A 19729-nucleotide genomic window follows, 5' to 3' on the forward strand; every position below is an offset into this window, starting at 1 on the left:
AAAAAAAAAAGACACAGTTCCTGCTGGATTTGAGGCATCCCAAAAAGGGAAGTCCACACCCACCCTCATGGTCTCATCCCCTACAAGACACTATGCCCACTACAGGAAGGGGAAGCACTCTCTGGACTTTAATAGGGCTCCAAATTAATACGTTTCCATATTAACACTTGGTTTCCTATCTTGTATCCTTCTACAACGTTAAGTAAGCCTGGTGCCAGGTTTCAGTCCATTGCTTCCTGTGAATGTGAATGAAAATCCAAGAACCCACTGCTGCAGACTGTGCACACAAGGCCACTTTCCCTTACCTTGCAAGAGTCGAAACTAGTGGCTCAAAGCCCTCCGTTATCCTTCCTCTGACCTTATCTTCTAATAACTCTTCCTATGCTGCTCTAGTCACCGCCCTCCTTGCTTCCTTTGCATTTTTTGAACATACAAGACTCCTGCTTCAGGGTCTTTATTCTGGCTTTCCTCTGGCTGGAAGTTCTGACCCAGGTGTCTACCTGAGTAAGACTCTCACTTCAATGTTCGCTCACCACATACCTGGACCAGACCATTCTATTTACAATCATAAGCCCCATGCCACCTCTCATTTTCTATCTCCTGAGTTCTGCTTTTCTTTCTTTTCTCATGACAGTTTGATTTTCTAACAGAAATAATTTACTTAATAAAATAGCTTTATTGGCCTATAATTCATATATTATACAATTCAATCACATTAAGAAGAGTTGTACAATCATCACCAGAATCAATTTTGGAATATTTTCTTCTTTCTTGTACTTGTTGTTCACTCTCTATATTCCCCCAACCTCCTCTGCTATGCCCCTAGGAAATGATTAAATTAATCTAGTCAATGTCTCTATAGATTTATCTATCCTAGATTACATATATAGAAAATAGAAGGGGGGAAAAACCCCTGAGGGTGATGGGGTATTAATGGGCATTAATACACCCACAGGGAGGGTATTGTTTATGTCTCCACAGGAGAGGGAGAGAGGGACCAGACCCCATCCCAGAGCGCCAAGGCTTGAGGGCAACACACTGGCATGGAGCAGCGACCTAACAGAGAGGACAATACAGCAATATAGAAAACAGCACTGAAGATAGAGCCCAGGGGAGAGAGGCGGGTCTGTCCAGACCATACTTGAGTAAACTAAGAGAGAGAAAAGGAGGGAGGAAGGGAGGGAGAGGGAGAGGGGGAGAGAGAGAGAGAGAGAGAGAGAGAGAGAGAGAGAGAGAGAGAGAGAACCTCATCATGGTCCACCAAGCCCCTGGGACAACATACCTGCTCAGAGTAGCCAATGCACAGAACAGCCAATGCACCATAGGGCCGACCCCACCATGAGACACAGGATTCCCTCACTGACCCAGAATGCTACGAAGGACAGCAATGGAGACGCTGTGGAAAGTGTGCCTGGTCTACTCCACGCACGGCGGGGTGAAACACAAAGGGAGCGCAACAGGGCAGCAAAGTAACCAAGTCCCTGAAGAACCCTGAAAATAGACTTCTGACTTGGGGCACAGGGCTGGGCACCTCATCAGACTTGATTGGAAAACATACATAAGGGTCAGCAGACAGACCTGAAACTATCTATTAGGTTTTTGTTTTGTTCGTTTGTTTTTATTTTTATTTTGCCCTATGTCTATCTATATAAGATAGGGAGGACAAACAATCCATAGGAGAAAACAAGGGGACTGCCGGTTCCAGAGGGATACGGGAGAAGAGGGAGTGAGAAGGGGGAGTGGGAAGCCAACAAGCTCAGGGAAAAAGGAACAACAAGAGATCTACAATTGATGGCGAAGAGGGTACATAATGCCTGGTGGGGTTTAATCAAGTCCAATGTATCCGAGAGGAATGACTGAGAGCCAAATGGAGGGTGAGCATGACAGCGGGAGATAGGAGGAAGGTGAAAGGAAACAGAGAAAAGAAATAGGAGGCAAAAGCTATTTATAGAGGTAGAGCTACAGGCATGTATATACCATATATACTTGAGTATAGGCCGACCCTAATATCAGCCGAGGCACCTAATTTTACCACAAAACTACATTTAAAATGTGATGAAAAACTCGGCTTATACACAAGTATATATGGTATGTAAATATACTAATTTATAATGAAAGGGATAGAGACCAATGTACATATATGTTAAGTTTTAAGATAGCAGATGGACTTTGGACCTCTACTCAAGGCCTCCCTTAACACAAGAACGCTATGTTCTAATAACCTGGCACTCTTTGATATTCACCTTCCCAACACAATCGCTAACGATAAAATGAGTGCATAAGCAAATGTGGTGAAGAGAGCAGAGGGTGCCCAACTATCAAAAGATAGACCATCTGGGGTCTTAAAGGCTTGAAGCTAAACAAGCAGCCATTCAGCAGGGAAGCAAATAAGCCCACATGGAAGAAGCACCAGTCTGTGTGATCATGAGGTGTCAATGGGATCAGGTATCAAAAAATCTAAAAACAAACAACTATGTTGATGCAAACAAGGGGGTTTGGAGTGCAGACCCAAAGCCCATCTGTAGACAATTGGATATCCCCCCCACAGAAGTGTTATAAAAAAGGGATGATTCAACCAAGGTGCAGTATAGTACCCACAAAGCACACATCATTCCTCTAGTTCCTGAATGCTTCCTCCTCTCCCTCCTCCCACTACCATGTCCCAGCTCTACCTGACAAATCTGGCTAGAACGGAGAATACACATTGGTACAGATAAGAGCTCTCGACACATGGAATTCAGAACAGATAAACCCCTCAGGTACAGTAGTGGGAATAGCGATATCATGAAAGGTCGGGGAGCGGGAGGGGAGAGAAAGGGGGAACCCATCACACGGTTGGATATATAGCTGCCCTCCCAAGGGGACAAATAACACAAATGTGGGTGAAGGGAGACAACACACAGTATAACATACGAAATAATAACAATATATAATTGATCAAGGATTCACAAGGGGGGGGAGGGGAAAAGGGAGCTTATAACAAGGGTTCAAGTTGAGAATGTTTTGGAAATGATGATGGCAACATATGTACAAATATGCGGATGCATCTGATGTATATAGAATGTTATAAGAGCTGTAAGAGCCCCCCCCAAATTATTTTTTCTAAAAAGAAAATCATACAAATTTTAAAAATACTTAAAAATATCCACAATGACAAAATAAAAGACCACAAAAACCCCCAACCCCTCAATACAAAAGTAAGCAGAAAATGAATTGACTAACTTTCCTTCACAATGGGTAAGCTTTTTTTTTTTAAATGGGTAAATTCTTCAAGGCTAATAATCTTTTGCTTTATTTACTGACATCCCAAATGTTCTGAGTAGTGCCTGATACATAGTGGGTTCTCAATACAAACATTTAAATGAATAAGTACATGTAAAAATCAAACCAAAATAAAAACTCCACTTTGTGGGGTTAGAAGTTCCTCAGAATAATTTTATGGCACATTCCTTCATTACAACGTTTTTAAGGAGAAGATAAAGTAACAAAAAACAGATAGAGGACACAACACATGGGTGGAAATCAAGTTAAGCCAAATAGAGTCATTCTCTGGCTTAACGGAAACCAAGTAATTCCTCTGGAAAGACATGCTGCATTCTTGAAAACCTCTGTTCAATCTTAATTATCCAGTATGCACACTTCATGGAGAAGATCACTGAGAAATGTCAGAACTAATAGAGAACAACATCCACATTGATAAGCTTCTACTAAAATAGATTAAAAACTGAAAATGTTGCACAGAATAGGAGGTGATATTTTATTCTCAAATACTGTTGTCTTTCTTTGGAGAAGAGATAGGGATGAGATCTTTCTGAATATGTCCCATGATCAATCTTTGTGCAGGACTAGGGGCCCTGGAGAAAAAAAAACATAGTAAACAAACTTTTTGTTCTTCAAGATCTCCAAGTATTATCTAATCCTATATCCTGCTATAAAATGGTATGTAGTTTCTTATCTATAAGACGTCTGTAAACTACATTTATATTTAAACTTCAGACCCATTGCTCTTAACATTACATCACTAAGCCAGGAAATATAGAAATAAATTTTCTTTAAATCATAATATTGTATCTAATTTTCCACAAATGGTTAATAATTGGAAAAGATGTTTGCCCAAAAGGGGCAGAAATGTGAACGAACAGTAGGGCTCGTGTGTGAAACCAAACCAAACCACACTCACTGCCATCAAGTCAATTCCGACTCACAGAGACCCTTTAGGGCAGGGTAGAGCTGCCCGTGAGTTTCTGAGACTGTAACTCTTTACTCGAATAGAAAGCCTCATCTTTCTCCGGGGGAGTGGTAGGTGGGTTCAAACTGCTGACTTTGCAGTTAGCCACCCAAAGTGTAACCACTACACCAGCAGCAACAACCCCCGCCAGAATAAAGCTAATTGCCTTATTTCATAGTTCTGAGTTAAACTGAAAAGAACAAAATAATTTTAAATTGCTAGAGGAAAGACAACCACAACCCAATCGGTGCACTGTATTTTATGGGTTCCTTTTGTTTGTGTTTTTTAAATTAGTAAATGACATTACTTAAAAAAACTGACTGCCATAGAGTCAGTTCCAACTCTTAGCGATCCTATAGTACAGAGTAGACTTGTCTCTGTGGGTTTCTAAGACTGTATGTAATTCATTACAGGAGTACAAAGCCTCATCGTTTGCCTATGGAGCATCTAGTGGTTTCAAACTGCTGACACCGTGTTAGCAGCACGATTTGTAACCTACCCACCACCAAGGCCCCTCTAGTTAACAGCAATCCCAGGAACACTGGTATTTCTCAAGGCTTGTTCTAAGGTTCTCTCTTCTCATTTTATATTTTCTCTTTGAAGTATTGCATTTATAATCATAGTTTCATATACCACATCAACAACCCCTCATCATCCTCCCTCTCCGCCCACCGTGCACGTGCGCACACACGAAGAAACCAAACTCACTGCCAGCAGGTTGATTCTGACTTAAAACAATTCTATAGAACAGGGTGGAACTGTCCCTTTGTGCTTCTGCTATTTAAAATCTTTTTGGAAGAAGACAGCCTTATCTTTCTCCCGCAAATATCACTAATATGAAGATTATACACACATTCTTATCTCCAGCTTAGACTTCCTGAGCTCTAGACTTAAACCTCCCATGGTCTGATTGATAGCTCAAAGACTTTTCAAACTAAACACATGCAAAACTGTATTCAGGATCTACCCTCCCTCCACAGTATCTATGTTGCTCAGTAAACTCCTTACTTCTTATGTATTTCCACACTTGGTGCTTAGTGGGTTACAAATTGGGTTTCAAGGTCACTAGTGTAAAACTACCAGCTATCCCCAGAGAGAAAAATGAGACTTTATTCCAATACAGGTTTATAGTCCCAGAAACCCACAGGGACAGGTAGACTCTGTCCTGTAGGGCAGTTATGAGTTGTACTCAACTCGATGGCAGTGGGTGTTTGAGAAATTGGCATTACTTCATAAATATCTCTTGAATCTGTCCCCTTCTCTTTTCTATCTCAATCATTCTAAGTCCAAGGTTCCATCAGTCTTCACACTGATCACTACAAATGTTTCTTTACTGACTCCTCCATCTACTCTTGCCACAGCCATATATCCCCTCATTTTCCACACTGTAATTAGTATATTTTCAAAAGGCAAATCAGATGTCAATTCCCCAATTAAAAAAAAACTTCAGTGGTTTTCCATTGTCCTTAGTACATAGTCAAAAATTATTTAACATGGTCAACAAAGCAATATAATGTTAGGAGCCCTAGTGGTGTAGTGGGTTATCCCTGGGGCTGCTAACCACCAAATCATCAGTTCTACAAGAGAAAGATGAGGCTTTCTGTTCCCATCTTGGAAACACAAGGGAAACTCTACTGTGTCCTATATGGTCACTATGAGTAGAATCAATTAGATGGTAATAAAATGAGGCAAGGCCATAAGGATCCCTAGAGGGACTGTTGGCTAACCACTAGCTCTTAACTGCAGTCAGTGGTTGAAACCCACCAGCCACTAGAAGAGAGAAAGATGAGGCTGTATGAGTTTGAATCCACTTGATCGCAGTGGGGTTCTGGGCCATGCATGGTCTGGCACAACTTATGCTTCTACAGCTTCATCTTAAATCACATTCTCCTTGCTCGAGCAACATCAGCCTTTATTCAGTCCCTTCTTTGTACCACGCTCCCTCTAGCCAGAGGCCCTTTGCCTGTGCTCTTATCTCACTCAGCCTAGAACACGTTCTTTCCCAATTCTCCTCATTAGTTCCTATTTATCCTTTCCATTTTAGCTTATCCACCTTTTCCTCAAGATAACCTTTCGGATTCCCTAGATGCAACACCCTTATAATATACTTGTTCTTCCAACACCATGTTCCTTTACGAATCTGTGCTAATAAACTAATTTTGTACTGATCTAATTTGTGATTTTTCATTTATCTGTGTGATTCTCAAGTTAATGAATTTCTATCTTAATCATATCATATGCTCCTTGAGGGCAGGGGACAAGATGTTTCTGCTCACTATTAAATATTCAGTACCTGCACTTGGATAAAGCACTCAACATCATTAAAAAATATATTTCTATAATAGCCAGTCGATTATCTTCTAACAGCAAAATATAGCATAAAAGGATACCACTAATGTTTAATTTTTCTTCCATCTTTTATAAATTAGCTTTACCCACACCCACCCCCTGGAGGGATTAGAAGAAACAAGAAAAACAAGAAAGTGAATGCATAAAATTGGACATCATGAGGCAAGTCTCTGTACCCATTGCTTGAAATAATGAATTGAACAAAGTGTGCCTTTATTCTTACATACTCATGTAGAGCAGGTTCAGACTCATGTATTTAAAGAAGTCCCGAGTGATCTAATAAAATACTAGCTTAGAAGGGAGTCTTGGCAAGGTTTACACAGATCTAATAGTTTAAAGCAGAAGGTGGGTTGAAAAAACAAACACTTCCCCAGAAATTTATCTGGCTTCATTGGCATAAAATCTTCTGGCAAAACAGAAACAAGTTAGAGATTAATCGCTGTGTGGTGCTTAACAACAGCCAAAAGAAAAATGTATCACCGCCAGCTAGGCAAACCCCATTCATAGCAATCCGACAATACTGCGCAGACCTGCTCCTTCAGGTTCCTGAGATTTTTAAATCTTTATGGGAATAGACAGCCTCATTTTTCTCCCAGAGTGACTGGTGGGGTTTGAACCACTGAGCTTGTGCTTAGCAGCTCAATGAATAGTCCACTACAGGACTAGGGGGCATTTAAAAATTATTAACAATGAAAATAATATATTTCAGTATTCTTCCGCTGTACAGAACATGGACAACTGGGAAATGGTAAGGTTAAAAAAAAGGTTGATGATACCCAGGAAATGAAGATGCCATTAAAAACCATGAACAAATCATCTGATTCTCCTTCCCTCTTTATGAGGAAAACTGTAGAAAGTCATTTCAGATATTTATTACACAGAATACTATGTGAAAAACAATTTTTAGAAAAGGAAATGATTTATCATTTTGAAAAAGACCTGTCATTCTTAAAGAGAGCTGACTGTCGTTAAATGATACTGGTGTATGGAATGAATTATCAGGGACCCTTTAAATCTACATTTAAATAACAGTCCTACAGTAGCGATAAAGTAGGAAATCACTACTAAAGTTTATAGGTCCTTAAAATGGAAACTTTTTATGATCATATAATAGAACAGGAAAGTTAACTTTTAAAATGCAGCAGAGTATGTGATGCATGACGTTACAAAATGCCTAGGAAAAGAACATCCTTTTTACTGGAAAGTATGCATTAGCCAAATTTTTTTTTAGACATTATAAACTAAAGTATCTAAGAACAAAGAATGCTCAACTTCCATGCTTTTACATCATATTAAGTGAGATATGCCTCCTTATCATCAAATTCAAGAAAATATATCTCACAAAGTGTTAGTTAAGGTCTTTGATGATTATGGAAGAGTACAGATTCTTGCTGTACACAGCAAGAACTATAAATTATAAAATGACAAATTGTACTCAGATGTTCCTAATGCTCCCAAACCAAGGGATGATTAATAGGTTAGCTAAAGACAGAGCCTTCAACTTAATTTTATACTTACCAATAATCCACAGTATAAGAAGATAGTCTATTCTTTCCAGGGCTGGCCCCATTGTATTTTTCTTATCCTCATTGTAGACAAGAGAGTACAGGTTTAGTAACAGCAGGAATGTGAAGTATGATGCTCCGTGAATAATAAACTTCATAAAAGGTGTGTGAATGATTCTACCAAATTGAGATTTAGGAGCTATCAAGTAACAAAGTGACAAAACGGGCCAAAAGATGCCAACTGTCAAAACAGTCATTATCTTCTTACAGGTGGGCTTACGCCGGTAACCTGACATCTGTCCAAACCAAACAGTGTTCAGGAACTGCTGGCAGTTAGACTGGGAGACAAACTGTAAAGGATGCACACACACGCACACACATGTAAAATAAATCTATAAGATCAACTGATAAAGTCATTATCTAGGTGACAAACATTTTAATAATCACTTCTAAGCATTTAAGCTAGCTCTTTTCCCCTCTTACAAATAATAAAAGAGGGCAGAGGTGAGTAGCCTAGGCTCTGAAGCCAGTGCACCTGAATTCAAACCCAGGCTCTGTACTTACTAAATGACTTTGAGGAAGTTTTTAAACCTCTCTGAGCCTTAATTTTGCTTCTATAAAATGGGAGTAATAGTACCTACTCATGAAGTTGTTGTAAGGATTAAATGCAATGCTCTTAAAACAGTGTCTGGCATTCCACATGTACTATATAAATGTTAACTACAATTCACCTCTTTAGCCATTTTACCACATTCAATTGATAAAGGCTTTTAGGAAATTTCAAAGTTAATAATCACCAGCCATTGAGAGACATTACTCTTCACGAAAATACAATTCACTAATTAATGCCTATGGTTCAGAGAAACTACTTATTTTAGTTAAAAGAAGTCAAGGTGTCCAGATTCAAAAACAAGTGAAGCCTCTATATACATGTAATTCATGCTCTAGTAAAAAACTGAGAATTTCTTAAATATATTAAAGGTACTCCTAAGCCTCTTTGAAATTGAATTTTGTAGATGAAAAAGGAAACATATTCATAAACAGGAGGAAATTTCTAGAACAAGTACAGGAATTGGTGTACCAAACCCTAAAACGCTCTTCAGTTTATAAATTTCAGAGGCAAACATTTCCCACTATAATGTTAATGTTGTGGATTATAATGCAAGGATTCTGATAACTTTGTATACAAGAATAATATTCAAATCTTAAATTACCAATGCAAAGCAGATGATTAGCTGATCTAAGACAATTGTAGATAATTTTAAAAGATAATTAAAATTGTAGACAATTTTAAAAGATAATTAAAATTGTAGACAATTTTAAAAGATAATTATCCTGGGATAATTTGTGGAATATGACACTGCAGTAGTAAAAAGTATTGTTTAGATACTTTTTAAACATTTTTAATAAACAACAATTAATTTTGTTGTTTATTGTGCTTATCAAGGAATTTCCTAATACATCTTTATTTTGGGCAATTAAGTCTTATTTCATTCTTTATTATTCTGCTCAGATTCCATTCTTAATCTGTACCTCAAGGTGCAATACCTGAGAAAGAAACAGAATTTTCTTCCACCAGTTTAGTGCAATCTGAATTTAGTTCTTCCCTCCCTTGTGTCTGAAAGCAATCTCAGAAGTGACTGCTGCTCCTGTCATTCCTTTATAGAATGATTTAATTATGTATGTATTTGGAAGAATAGCATTTTGACTGGAAATATTGGCTGGAACACTGCTCTTGGAGCCCTGGGTTGCCATCTAAAATGTCCTACTCCCCTGAAGCCACCAGGCTGTGAGTAAGCCTATGCTACCTCAGAGAAGCCAGATATAAAGAAGCTTCAGAAAGTTTTGGTAAAAAGTTAAAAGTTAATGTGATTTTTTCCACAAATTTTTTTGAAGTCCCCTCAGATACGCACTCCAATCAACAATCTCAACCAAACATGAGAATGAAAATGCTTTTAGCTGATTAGAGCCCTCCAGCCCCTAGTTACATGCTTCTTTTTCTTTCATTTTGGTTGTCTATGAGCCTTTTAAGGATATAGTTATTATTAGGGAATGGTCTCTTAGATTTTTTTCCTTCCTAAGTAAGATAGTCCTAGTTATTCCAATCTATCTTTCAGGTTCTTTACCCAGTCATTTAAGCTGACTTTATACCTGGTACCCTTTTTAATCTAGTATTTATGTCCATTTTGGTTGTAGAATAAAGAAATAAATATATCAAAGATCAAGTCAAAATGTGTAATTAGTGGAAGATTATACCATGGTTTCTATATTTTGCTTCTATTTACCACATTTCTTTTTATTCCACAGATACATTGTTGACTTATAATCTTTATCCACAATGACCCAATAGTGCTAGTACTTAATTTTTTTGCCTATAGTCTATTTCAAGCAAGAACCTTGGTGTAGTAGGGAAATGTAGAATATTTGATGCCAGGGATCTGGATAAGTGTATACTATCACGGTTATCTTAACGTAAATACTTTAAATTTCCATTATGAGACTCAAATTTTAAACCAAGACCAGAAGCCTTTATCTTTCCATCTTCCATTCCTATCTTAGGTCTCATTATCAGTGTTAATCTAAATTTGATAAGCAAGCTTTATCACAACAGTAATGTCAATAATGGATCTCAGAAGCAATCATTTATCAATCTGCCATTACTGGCTATCATCTTCCAATAAAGACTCATGTTTAGTAAATGATCTGAACAATTAAATTTGAAGTGCATACCTTCCTTCTTCAAGCTCCTGAATGATGTGCATGTGTGTGTATGGGGAGCAAAAATGGGTACTTCCCTGAATAGGGAGGGTTGATGCCAGAAGAGCCAGATTCAAATTAGTTAAACCATGCACCTCTCCACCTTTGGGTTTCACGATGAATTAACAAATAAGAAGAATCAGGACTATATAATACTGGATACTTTATTTTTAAATAGAAAGGGACTACTACTCTCGGAAGACTATTTAAAACAAGATGAAGAAAACACACTCAAGATACCAAAAAAAAAAAAAAGGAAACTTCATTATAAAGGTGATTACACAGGTTTTTACCTTTGTAGTTACTGTTTAGCAAAAACACCAAGACAACATCCATATTACAGTATTAATTATTAAAAATAATAGTAACTACCATTGTTGACTACTTGCCAAGTGTTAGCATTTACTGTGCCAAACCCTTTAAATATATATCCTTAATTAATTCTTAAAAATGAAAGCCCAGACAGGTTCAATAACTTCCCCAGTGACACATAAACTTTTCTACAGAACTGATGTAGGATTTCAACCCATTTATGTTAGTCCAAAGCCTTTGCTCTGAGCCACTAGAGTACTGTGGAGGAAGAAATTTGAATATATTACAGAAAACCTCATACCTCCTTTTGGTTATATTTTATAGCAAGTTTTAGACGACTTAAATTCATTCTTTCTTCTAATAATCCCCGTTTGTCAAGTGGCTCATCACTAGATGTATGGTTTAGGATCACCTCCAATTCACGTGAATTCCGGGCTTGTGCAAGCAAATCTTTAGCAAACATTTTACATTGTCGAGCTAGTTCTTCATAATCATTCCTATAAAATGCAATAGTCTATTATTAGAAATGTTGCTGCCATCTTCTAATTAAACTATATTCATTGGAACTTTTTACTCATAATATTTTAATGCAGACAATGCTACACAAAATCTGAAGTCATTTTGAACTCACACAGACAAAGAAACCCTCTGGTACAAAACTTCTCTACTGCTTTGGAGACAGCAATAAGATGATTATATTCCTTGTGTCCATAATAACCTTAGATAATAATCTTAGATGAATTATTATCTTAGATAATAATCTTAAGATAAGGCCCCATTATATATACTGATATTCCTATAAATCCTGATAATATTTCCCAATCAGTTCTCTTAGCTCATCTGCTCTTCTGTAAGTTTTGCTAAAATTTTCTTTTATACTACAAATGTAAAAAATAGGAATATTTTATTTATTTATATATTTAAAACATTTTACTGGGGGCTTGTACAGCTCTTATCACAATCTATAAATACATCCATTGTGTCATGCACATTTGTACATTTGTTGTCATCATTATTTTCAAAACATTTTCTGTCTACTTGAGCCCTTGGTATCGGCTCACTTTTTTCCCTCCCTCCCCCCCAACACTCCCTTTCTCATGAACCCTTGATAATTTATAAATGTTTATTTTTTCATGTCTTACACTGAACAATGTCTTCCTTCACCCACTTTTCTGATGTTGTCCCCTGGGAGGGAGTTATATGTAGATCATTGTGATTGGTTCCTCCTTTCTGCCCCCACCTTCCCCTTAACCTCCTGGTATCGCTACTCTCATTATTGGTCCTGAGGCATTTATCTGTCCTGGGTTCCCTGTGTTTCCAGCTCTTATCTGTAACCGGGTACATGCTCTGATCTAGCCAGATTTGTAAGGTAGAACTGGGGTAATGATAGTGGGGGTGATGGTGAGGAAGCATTCAAGAACTAAAGTTTTATGTTTCATTGTTCTATACTGCACCCTGACTGGATCGTCTCTTCCTTGTGACCCTTCTGTGAGGGGATGTCCTATTGTCTACAGATGGGCTTTGGGTCTACACTCTGTACTCCTCCTCATTCACATTGATATGATTTTTTGTTCTGGGTCTTTGAGGCCTGATACTTGATCCATCGATACCTCATAATCACACAGGTTGGTGTGCTTCTTCCATGTGGGCTATGCTGCTTCTCAGTTAGATGGCTGCTTGTCCTTTAAGACCCCAGACACTGTATCTTTTGATAGCCGGGCACCATCAGCTTTCTTCACCACATTTGCCTATGCACCCATTTTTGTCTTCAGCGATTGTGTTGGGGAGATGAACATCACAGAATGCCAGATTATTAGAACAAAATGTTCTTGGGTTGAGGGAGTACTTGAGTAGAGGCCCAATGTAATAGGAATATTTTAATGCTTGCCAACTTTTATCAAGGTTTTCTTTTTATAATAATCTACATGTTTATGATGCTTATGATACTAAATTAGCATTCTGATACATTTTTAAAGTATTTATTTGAATGAAATTCTAGTTTAAAAGAAAGCATGGTAAGAAATCTCTTTCAGAAGCTGTACTGGGCCAATCGTAAATCTTAATTGCTTAATAAAGGTAGGCCTAAATTCTTAATTCTTTTAGAAAATATCAATTACATTAGCTTATGTTTGATTTTAATAACAATTGGAAAAATAAAGTTAGAAATAAATAACTATCAGTTATGGAAATGGGATCAAACTGTAGAAAAAATTATACTAAGTTTTTGTTGTTTTTGTTTCAAGGGAAAGAAGATTTCCCTATTGGTACAAAGGTTTTTTCTATGCCATGAAGAATAAAGATGTCATTTCCTTTGAGGATAATATTTTCCTCATTCAATTTGTTTGTCAAGTACTACTTAACCCAAACAGTAAGTAGCTAGATTTCTTTAACAAATTAAGTATTACTTACTTTGATATTATTTTTTAATTGTACATTATTGCAAAAATAGGTCACCTGTAAATAAACAATTTATAAAGCACTTGATTTAGAGGTAAACTTTATATACATATTTAATCTAATTTACTTAGTCTTTCATAGATTAATAAAGATGACTAAATGACTATAGTTTTGATAGAAATATAGTAAGCTAAAAGTGTTAAGTTCTGGTTCTAACTAATAGCACTTCCAGATTTAACTCTGTTCCTAATTAAATGCTAATATTAGACATTGAAATTTTATGCATTTCTTTATCTATAAAAACAATAGGTTTATCATAATTTCCAATGCTGACATGATTATTTCAATGATTGTGTCTTCTTTGGAGGAGTTTAATGAATCTTAGATCATACAGGAATGCATAACTCAATGCATAAGATTAAAATGGTAATTTCTTAATGTTTGAAAAATGATTTGTCAACAGCTTTATGTTCTAATAAAGTTCAAACTTGCATTAAGTTACATTTTTAACCATTTTTATGTGTTTATCAAAGGACATATTTTATATAAAATGTAAATACATTGTAATTCATACAAATTTAAACATAGAACTCACAAATTTTAAAAAGCTATAAACAGGTATCTTAAATCACAAACATGTGGTTCTGTGTATGCAGTAGGTGGAAGTCTGAACTTGTCCAATCTTGTCAAGTCACTGGAGGGGTATCACGCGAAGCATGGGGCTCCAATGTGATCTGAACATGTAAGGACAAACAGGAGTAGTATAAAGACGCCTGGAAAGTTTGCAGTGGGAGCTGCTGTATATGGCGATCAACTCCCCCTTCAAAGGGTCATCTCTGGTAAGGAATTTTCTCCAAGCTTTCTCTTATCAAATCCACAGGATGACATTTTCTAAGGATTTAAAATTTTTTATATTTTAAACCAGACTGCTTTTTCTTACTCGCTGCTTCTCTCTCCGCCCCTCCCTCTTATCCTTCATAGGGAAAATTATAACTAAATATCCTTTAGTTATATAGAGGACATGAATTGTGCTTTTATCTTCATTTCACAAGAAAGACTATGTATTAATCATTTTTAATCAGAGTATTTTATTCTTAGGTTTACACGTATGTTCCTCTGACCTGAAAATTCTTAGTTATTTAGCAGTGAAATGGATTATAGCTCTGTGTGTGGAATATCCCTGACATACAGAAACCATTTAATTTGCTTTTGAAAGAGCTGAAGATTTAGGTCCCAAGATAACTGTACAATCTAGAAACGAGTAAAAATTGAAAAAGTGGAGCCAGTAGCACATGAGTTTATTCTCACTTAGGCTACCCCTTCCACTATCCCCCCTGCTGCCCTGGAAGGCCCTGAACAAAGCTGAAAAAAGGGACTAGGATGATATTAAAATGAACTAAGGAGCACAATAGTCTGTCTGCTCCTTTAAGAAAAAAGTTCAAAATCAAGGGATGGCAAGGAAAAAGTTGTGGTCATTTTGGATCAAAGGTAAATCAACACAATTTATAAGATGGCCTATGAAGAAACTCAGGCTAAAAAACAGTTCTCAAATAAAAGACATTACATAATTTCTAATTTCCATTCATTCCCACCTGAATTCCACCTCCACAAGGCTTAGTTCTTTTAAATCAGCACTAAGTTCAAATGCTCTCAGAATTGGATCTTCCTCTGTTAGCATTATTAGAGCTGGACTGGCCAAGCATCGATATATATCAAGACGAAACCTGGATAAAATTTGATTCCATATTGTAAAATAAATATACATATGATCAGTATTTTAACCTATAATTTTCACAAATGTATAGTTGAAGTATTAGATTAAGAGAAAATTAAAACAACGGTCACATATTACAAGATGATACATGTTTAAAATGAAAAAGACTTAAGTATCAATTATTTTGAGCTTTAAATATTAAAAAGCTTGTTCCTTAAAAGCTACTTTAAAAAAAAATCATTTTATTGGGAACGCCTACAACTCTTATCACAATCCATAAATTCATCCATTATTGTGTCAAGTACATTTGTATATTTGTTTCTATCATCATTTTCAAACATTTTCTTTGGGCTTTACTTGAGCCCTTGGTATCAGCTCCTCATTTTTTCCCTCCTCCTCCTCCACCCTCTCTCATGAACCCTTGATAATTCATAAATTATTATTATTTTGTCATGTCTTATACCAACCAATGTCTCCCTTCACCTTCTTTTCTGTTGTCAGTCCCCCAGGGAGGGGGTTATATGTAGATCATTGTGATCAGTTCCCCTTTTATCCCCCCACTCTTCCCTTACCCTCCTGGTATAGCTACTCTCATTATTGGTCCTGAGGGGTTATCTGTCCTGGATTCCCTTTGTTTCCACCTTGTATCATGTACAAACCCTGGTTTGGCCAGATTTGTAAGGTAGAATTGGGATCAGGATAATGGGCGGGGAGGAAGTATTCAAGAACTAGAGGAAAGTTGTATGTTTCATCAATGCTATACTGCACTCTGACTTGCTCGTCTCCTCTCTGTGACCCTTCTATAAGGGGATGTTCAGTTACCTACAGATGGGCTTTGGGTCTCCACTCTGCACTCCCCCTCATTCACATTGATATGATTTTTGGTTCTTTGATGCCTGATACCTGATCCCTTCGACACCTTGTGATCACACAGGCTGGTGTGCTTCTTCCATGTGGGCTTTGTTGCTTTTGAGCTAGATGGCTGCTTGTTTACCTTCAGGCCTTTAAGACCCCAGACACTATATCTTTTGATAGCTGGGCACCATCAGCTTTCTTCACCACAGTTGCTTATGCACCCACTTTGTCTTCAGCAATTGTGTTGGAAAGGTGAGCATCATGGAATGCCAGGTTAATAGAACAAAGTGTTCTTGCACTGAAGGGAGTACTTGAGTAGAGGCCCAATGTCTATCTGCTACTTTAATACTAACCCTACAAATATATGTACATAGATCTATTTCTCCATCATCATATATAAATATATTTACATAGGTACATGCCTGTTTTCAGACCTCTATAATTGCCCTTTTTCTCCTAGTTCTTTCCTCTATTTCCTTTAAAAGCTACTTTTAAGGAATTCGTTTAGTGATTCTTTTTACAGATTTGAAACTTCATATTGTTCAACCCAATTTACCGTATATATTCAAGTATAAGCTGAATTTTTCAGCACATTTTAGATACAGTTTTGTGGTAAAATTAGGTGCCTCTGCTGATATTCAGGTCAGCTTATACTCAAGTATATATAATAATTAGATTTTTACCTTTTAACCCTGTATCAATTTTAATAAAATCTGTTAATTACTAAGAAATGTTTTATATTATGTAGATGGTTATTAAGTTTTCCTTGTCTCAGTGCAAGTGTGCTTTAGTGTGCTAGATACACACAACAAAAGGCTCATTCAACCAGAGTCTGGCATTAAAAAGTGTTTCAAATCTTAAAAAGACTTAAATCATTGCCTTATACATAATCTCCCACTAATAGAAAAGTACCTCTTTCCTGTTACGTAAATTAATGTTCATATTTTAGCATTTAAATAGAAAAAAAGCACAATAGGTTTTGCTAAATTTTTCAATTATAAATACACAAATGTAATTCTTAATTTACTAATTGGCATATTTTTCCTTTAATTGTATCTGCAATACATGCTTTTTATTTGGGAAAAAAGGAAGCAGTTTGGAAACAAGACACTTCCTTCTCCTCACATAAACTCTATTTCTCAAAGACAGCCTCTAATGCAGTGTTTCTCAAATTTCCTAATGCCGCAACTCTTTAATACAGTTCCTCATGTTGTGGTGACCCCCCAACCATAAAACTGTTTTCATTGCTATTTCATAACTGTAATATTGCTACTGTTATGAATCAGGTGACCCCTGTGAAAGGGTCAAGGGGTTGAGACCCACAGGTTGAGAACTGCTGCTCTAGTCAGATTTGTGAATACTCATCAAGATCATTTCTACTGCCACACAAACATAATCAGATACAGTAATTAAAGGAACTTCCTTTATAATGTAATATACTATGAACCTTTTTCCTTTGTCGATACATAAAAGATTAACCTCATTCTTTACACATGATTTTCCATTAGTTCATCTGTTTCCATTAATGACATGCAAGCTGTTTCTCTTTTTTTTTCTGAATAAACAATGAATGATGTCATTGAGAACATCTTTTAGCTTACATATTTGGAACCGCTGGGTAGTGTATTTTAAATTTTGATAGGTATTTCCAAGGCAAAACAATCAGGAAAACTCATTTTTTCCCTTACATTTTCATTAAGGCCAAGTATTATCAATTTTTAAAAATCTTTGCCCTGCTAATAGGTGATTGTTAATCTTTTTCATTTCAATTTATAAGATCAATGCATATCAAGGAAATTAGGTGTCTCTTCAGTCAAGAGTTTCAGATACTCTTCCCTACTTTATTGCTCCATTTTTACTTTAGTGCTTATGGATGTGTCTATATGAATAATTTTAATTTTAATTTAAATAAATGTATTGATTTATATTCCTTATTTGAACTTTCAGAGTTTGTCTTACTGAGTTAAAAGATTAAAACCTGTAAAATGCATTGTATTACTCTTAAATATTGTTTTAAATTGTGATAAAATATACACAACAAAAACTTTACCCAGTTAATAATTTTGAGTGTGTGAGTCAGTGGTGTGAAGTATATCCATGATGCTGTGTAATCACTACTATTTCTAGGTCGTTCTTAGTATCCCAAACAGAAATTCTATACCCACTAAGCAATACTTTTACATAACTACCTTTCCAAACCCCTGGTAACCTCTATTCTTTCTGTTTCTGAATTTGTCCATTCTAGATATATCGTAGGCGCCCTGGTGGCGCAGTGGGTTAAGCATTGGGCTGCTAACAGAAAGTCAGCCGTCTGAACCACAATGCAGGAAAAAAGATGTGGCAGTTGGCTCCCCTAGAGTTTCCACGTTGAAACCCCTATGGAGTATTTCCACTCTGCTCAGAGCTTCAAAGTCTCAGTTTAAAACACCAGATTAAAAAGTTGCTTTGTGTATCTTCGGATCTCCAGTAGCCAGCATGCTGAAACTGCTGAAAACCAAACCCAAAATCTCATACCACTGGTAACTGAATTATACAACCAATCTTATATGTAGCATCTTTCTGTTTCCATCAATATATCTGTTACTTTATTTTATCAGACAGGTACTATAAGCTATTTTTAATTACTTACGTTATCAGTCATGTCAAGAGATCCTTTGTATTACTAACAAATAATGAAGTTGTTGTCTTACTTTCTCAGATTTATCACCTTACACTTAATCAAAGGTAACAGTAATAAGAATAGGCCAGGAATACCTCTCCATACACATATAAAATAACATCCAAGTACACAAGTAGACAAAAACCACGTTAAAACATCAATCACTTCATGTTACTGGAGACTATCTTGAAACACTTATTAGAGCTTTTAGCAAGAATGCCTAGAGTCAGTGGCCTGCTTGCCTGTGTCACCATCAGCTGTTCCCCCATTCGATCAGTGAAAACTATAACTGTACCTACTTGACGCTCATAAACTTGCACTAAAGGTGAAGGCAAAAAGGATTCGATGTAGGAAGCAAAAACCTACAGCTCGATTGGATAAAACAGCAGGCATGGTGGAAGTAAGGAAAACAGGAAGCTTCACTAGACCAAAGTTGCAGTCTGAGTTGAGGAAAACAGTGAACTAGCCAGAAATCTAACAGTGAGATGCTGGAAATAAGACATCCATAGAAGTGTTCAGATAACTGCTCCACAAATCCCTGGCTGACTGGAAAATTACACATGTGCAGGGGAATTTAGTGTCTGGTGAAAGAAAAAAGAATAAGGAAAAATATTAAACTGGTGGCAACTCTGAACATATTGCCCAACCCACACATAAATCAGAAGACAGTAGGACCTTTATGGGCTCAAAATGTATTTGCACAGCTTCTTCTCAAATCACTGGCTTATCCTAAGTTTGCAGACACAAGCATGACTCTGAGAAAGCAAAGCTAGAGTGTGAAAATACAAATAAAAAGCAAATGAAACACAGACATCAATTACTGTACATTGTGGGGGCACAGATTCTGCAGCTAAGAGCCAGGTAAGTGACATTAAAAAAAACTTCAGAAATCATCAAACAGAACTGAGTGTGTGTGTGTATATATATATATATATATATATATACACATACAT

At 36.6% G+C, this 19729-nt stretch overlaps 1 protein-coding gene across 5 annotated transcripts in view; it reads right to left on the reverse strand.

Annotated features, from left to right (window-relative positions):
* TRPC1 (transient receptor potential cation channel subfamily C member 1) overlaps window positions 1-19729 on the reverse strand; it is a 77349-nt gene that overhangs the window by 22455 nt on the left and 35165 nt on the right. For 3 of the 5 annotated variants that reach the window (XM_004712066.4, XM_004712067.3, XM_045287466.1), the window contains 3 exons: window positions 15141-15272; window positions 11453-11648; window positions 8096-8432 (listed from right to left, as the gene is read on the reverse strand). In XM_004712066.4, coding sequence (XP_004712123.1) covers window positions 8096-8432; window positions 11453-11648; window positions 15141-15272 — 665 coding nt within the window. The remainder of the gene's footprint in view (window positions 1-8095; window positions 8433-11452; window positions 11649-15140; window positions 15273-19729) is intronic. The other 2 variants (XM_045287465.1, XM_045287463.1) reach the window with 2 other exon arrangements.

Source organism: Echinops telfairi, unplaced genomic scaffold, assembly GCF_000313985.2.
Source record: "Echinops telfairi isolate 266 unplaced genomic scaffold, ASM31398v2 ScPeMD7_16;HRSCAF=60, whole genome shotgun sequence".
NCBI lineage: Eukaryota > Metazoa > Chordata > Mammalia > Afrosoricida > Tenrecidae > Echinops > Echinops telfairi.